This window comes from Tinamus guttatus, unplaced genomic scaffold (genome assembly GCF_059628265.1).
Source record: "Tinamus guttatus ecotype Peru unplaced genomic scaffold, ASM5962826v1 Tinamus_guttatus_pri_ptg000530l, whole genome shotgun sequence".
Lineage (NCBI taxonomy): Eukaryota > Metazoa > Chordata > Aves > Tinamiformes > Tinamidae > Tinamus > Tinamus guttatus.
Window position 1 is genome coordinate 5456940 of NW_028289064.1, and position 4935 is coordinate 5461874.

At 52.6% G+C, this 4935-nt stretch overlaps 1 protein-coding gene across 1 annotated transcript; it reads right to left on the bottom strand.

Annotated features, from left to right (window-relative positions):
- Positions 1 to 3239: 3239 nt before the first annotated feature.
- On the bottom strand, positions 3240 to 4636 carry OTUD1 (OTU deubiquitinase 1). Its single transcript, XM_010213863.2, has one exon. The coding sequence runs from the start codon at positions 4516 to 4518 to the stop codon at positions 3250 to 3252; it is 1269 nt and encodes a 422-aa protein (XP_010212165.2). The 5' UTR covers positions 4519 to 4636; the 3' UTR covers positions 3240 to 3249.
- Between the last annotated feature and the right edge of the window lie 299 nt (positions 4637 to 4935).

Genomic DNA, 4935 nt, shown 5'->3' on the forward strand with positions numbered 1-4935 from the left:
AAGTTTTATGCCGATGTGAAGTCCGCAGGAGCCAACTCCAGACAAAATTTCCTCAGTTTAACATCAAAGCATTTAAGCATTTTCTATCTTGCTTAAACAACACACACCTGAATACTGAAAATTAAGCTCTACTTCACAGTTATTGTCAATAATAAAGGTTCTGTTGACTAGAGTTCCTGGACAGGTCTAAGGATTAACTGGGTTATGCAAGTGATTAGCCAAGGTTAAAACAATCAGGTGCTGCAGTTATAAGCAAGGGCAATATTTGTCCTTCCCTTGTTACTGGTGTAGTTAAACAGGAAACAGCAAGGGAAAAATTGCATCGAATTGTGTTTTTGCTGGTATAATTTATTTCAAACGGTAGGGGGGAGGTACACAGCTGAAAAGCTACAGTGTTACATGCAGTTTTGATAAGGAAAGCAGGGCCGTACTAGGTTGTGTCAAACACTACTGTCCAAGCAAGATGTTACTAGCTCGTATCTGACCTCGAGGTCGCAGCTGAACTTTACACGGTTACACCTGTTTCATTTTATTTTCCTGTGCCTTAAATGTCTGACGTGCCATTTTTCAGCTTCCTTTTAGAACAGACCCAGTGCATAACACAAGTCACAAAAATAAGTACCTTGCTATACACTTCAACTATCTTCTTGATACCTTCACAAACTAGTTCCGCAAGTAACTCTTTGTTTTCTTTACGAATTCCTTAAACTTAAATGCTATGAACCATGCAGTGACACCAAAACTACAAGGGACCCTCCAGGCACTTATCCAGAGGTCAGCGCCGCTCACTTCCACCACTACTTGTCAATGTTTTAACAAAAACTGTATTTCACAGAGCGATACCACCTTGATCCTCCATTGCTTAGCTCACTTCGTTAGTGCAGGAGCATCTATGCAATTTGTGATGTAGCTGAAGCTGGTCATTTTAAAGGAGGCGAAAGGAGAAAACATACATATTTTAAAAGCTTGAGATATTGACAACTTTTTGAGTGAAATCATTACATCCAAATAAAAGCATGCGCATTCTTGATAGCAGCTTTTTATGAGTCATGCACAGTGACACGTAGTAAAGACATACTAATATTTTTTGCAGTTAAAAGAGTCCACTTCGGTAGCTGTTCTCCCTACCAACTACCTCTTTTTTTTTCATAAATATATTCATTTGTGTACCTTTCCCTTGTCCACACCTATGAATACAGCCTTCAAGTAACAGTAAACAGCAGATTTGCAAGATTTTATTTCCCTCTTCGTTTGACCTCTAAGGGGAAAACATGACTGCATGTGAAGAAAACAGTGAAAACTTGGGGTTTAGCACTTAGGCGTTCTGGAGATAACTTCCAGATTTATTTAAACTTACTACTTGCACCACTGCATACAAAGAGTAACAGTGCCAAATATATACATTAACAGCCCTGTAATCCTTTATCAGAGCAAGATGTTCAATTAAGACTGCCTTTAAAAAAAAATCCAATTTTAATCTAGTACTGTTCTGTTAAATAAAGATGGATTTCTGGTGTTACTGGAGATTGAGGAGAATGTTATATATAAAAAAAAATACAGAGAGAAAGAGACACCCACACACCTATCTTCAAGGCATTTCAGCCTTAAAAGAGGAACTACCCTAGTACAGTTCCTTACGACCTCGCCTCGGTGCAAGTAACAAGCGCGTTGCAGCAGCACCAATGGAAACAAGGCAAAATCAAAATGATTTGGGGAACAGCAGCATAACGAAGGCTCCCAAATACAAAGTCCAAGTACACGTGGCCCAGGAGGGAGATTCCGGCCCAGATGCCGCCTGCCTAGGAACAAGGCTTGGAAATCCCTTCTCTAAGACATATTAATATACAGAAATGTCTTTCATTGAGAAAGATATATGCTAAAAATCTCTCAAAACTACAAAATAATTTAAAAATATTCACTTCTCATTGAATGTTTGCATTTTTTGGGGTTTTTCAAAGACAAGAGAACTACTAGCTATTCATTCCTGTCAAGCACCCCACGCTTCTCTCCCACTAAGAGATAAGGGCAGAGGAGCCACCGACAACACTCGACCACACCAGGAATACAAAGGGTGGAGAAAGAGCACAAATAAAATTATATTCTTTATTCATTCCATTTTAGCTGAGAATATTCCTATTATACAAATACAGTATAAATTCCAAAATCACAATATATTACAAAATAAAAAAGTACAAACTGCATTACTTAATAAATATATCTAACAAGTTAATCAGAAATTAGAAGTGACAGAATTCAGATTGGAAACATTTAAATGTTTGACCCAGCAAACCATACAAATCTCAATTTAAATATTTTTTAACCATAACATTGAATACCATTCCTGATTTCCCCCCTGGAAAATAACACCAAAGGAATAAAATGTTGTGATCAGAAAAAAACTCGTCGGTGCAACACAAGTGCCCAAAAAAAAAAAAAAGGGCTCAATACAGAAGACAGCACAACCTCAGAAACAGGAACACAAACACTGAGGTGTAGCCAAGGCAATTACTGCCAGAGCAAGAGACTATTATCTAGTCACAACATTCTATTGTGAGTTAATGTTCTGTTATTACAGATAAATAACATAAATGGAGCAGAAGATGAGCCAGCCAGGCAACAAGAGGCCAGTTTACTCAAAACAGTGATTAAATTCAGCAGAGGCAATTGCTCCCTGTGCAGCTCCTGGGTAGCTGCATTCCAACCGGCTCAAAGGACCTGCTCTGGGCTCCGGGCAGAGAAAGCAACAGTTTTGAAAAGCACTCTTTTCATACTTTGCTGCACTTCTACAAAAACTAGTGTTTAGCTTTACCAAAAAAAAAAAAAAAAAGTTTTCATCACTTAGGGAGGGCAAGTCTGACATCAGCTTCATTTGGTAGAAATATAAGGTTTATGGGTAAAAAAAAACACAGCAAAAAATAGCTGTTACATCATAAGCCTTATTTACAAACCGAACAGTTTACAAACATTTTTGGCTGCACAGCTGAAAGCCGGATGCTAACACGAGATGTAGAAGATGGAGGTAACAGTTTTAAAATATTGTGCAAAAAAATACATTCTTATAGAAAACAGAGAAACAGTGGGGCAGGGAGAGAGACAGGAGCACACCGGGCTGGCTCTGCTCGCACATGATCCGAGGGTTACCTATACAGCACGGAACACAACAGACACGTCCGGACGTATCCCCCTGCCCGCCCGGGCTCCTGCTGCTTCGCTGAGGGTTAAGGCATCAGCAGGGCAGCGTGCGCGGCCTCAGGAGCACGCGTTCTGCTCAATGTACATCTTGGAGAGCGACACCGCCATGGACTTGGCCAGCTCCTCGTCCCGCCGGCGCTGCACCTGAGTCTGGCGGCACCAGGCCTCGTACTCGGGGTTGGGGCACACGCGGTCCAGCACGGCGTCGTAGTGCCCGTTGCTGAGCCAGCTCAGCCAGATGCTCGGCCGCGTCACGTCCTCGGGCCCCAGGTAGTGCGTCATGGTGGCCACCGTGGGGCTCTCGGGCCGGCCGCCCGTCGTCAGGTGGATGTTCACGTTGAGCATCTGCCCCATGGCCAGCAGTTCCGGGTAGCCGGCCCAGGCGCCGTCCTGTGCGGCAGCGATGAGGAACTCGCCCACGTCGCCCTCGATGATGGGGCTGAAGTGCTCCAGGTGGTCGGCGATGTAGTGCACGGTCTGCTCGCGGAGCTCGCCGTGCAGCCGCTGCTCGCCGTACACGGCCCGGCACACGGCGCGGTACAGGCAGTTGCCGTCGGGGATGATGTGGAAGCGGAAGCGGCCGCGCTGGCGCAGGTAGCGGTCCTGCTTCTCCACCTCGGCCAGGTACAGCGCGAGCTTCTCGCTGCGCTCCGCCCGCGCGCGCGCCGCGCCGCCCGCGCCCTCCTCCTCCTCCTCGCCCGGCGGCGGCGGCGGCGCGGGGCCGCTCCGCGGGGCGGCCCGGCAGGCGGGCGGCGGCCCGGGCGCGGCGGCGGCGGCCGCCTGCAGCGCCTGGCAGTGCTCGCCGAGGCGCAGGCTGCGGTTGCTGGGCTCGTCGGCGGGGCGCGCCAGCGCGGCCGCGTCGCCCTCCTGCCGCACGCTCTCCAGGATGCCCTCCAGCCAGGCGCGCCCGTGCGGCGAGCCCGGCGCCAGCTCGGCGGCGGCCTCGGCGCGCGGCGCCACGCGGATGGGCACGACGCGCTCGAGCGGGCGGCGGCGGCTCACGGTGATGTGCGCGCAGGAGCTGTAGTGCGGGCCGCCCGCCCGGCGCCCGCCGGGCCCCGCCGCGGCGCCGCCCGGCATCACCTCGAGGCAGGAGGAGAAGGCGGGCATGGCGGCGGCGCTGCCGGCGCTGCCCCCGCCGGCTCCCGAGCCCTCCTTGCCGACGCCCTCGGCGGCCGCGCTCTGCGCAGCGGCGGTCGCTGCCTCCGCCGCGGCGGCTCCGGGCGACAGGGAGACCTTGAAGACGCCTGCGGCGCCCGCCGGGGCGGCTGCTGTGGCTGCGGCTCCCGCCGGGTAGTGCGTGATCACGGAGCTGTAGAGCTGCATCCTCGGCTCCCCGCGAGCGGCGCTTTATAAGCGGCGCCGCCGGAGCCGGGGCGGGGAGCGGCCGCGGGGGCCACGCTCGGGCTGCCGGGGAGGATGAGCCGCCCGCGTAAAAATAAACAAGGGCATCACCCCCCGCGCCGCCCGCCCGCCCCGGCCCGCCCCAGCCCGCGGCGGGCGCCAATTCCGACTGCGCCACAAGCGCCCGCGGGCCGCCCCTGCGCGGGAGCGCGCGCGGCGGGAGCGCGCGCGGGGGAGGGCTCGGGCCCCTTCTGGAAGCTGCCGGAGGCCGCGGGGCGGGGCCGGCGCCCGGAGCCGCCCGCGGGAGGGCGCGCGCGGGGCGGGGCCGCCTCCGCCGGCGGAAGGGGCCGCGGCGCTGCCGGGGCGGAGCGCGGGAGGCGGGCGGGAGGGCGGCCCCGG

Bases quoted from the DNA above. Each gene is read 5' to 3' on its own strand.
- OTUD1 (XM_010213863.2), bottom strand. From the start codon at position 4,518: ATGCAGCTCTACAGCTCCGTGATCACGCACTACCCGGCGGGAGCCGCA.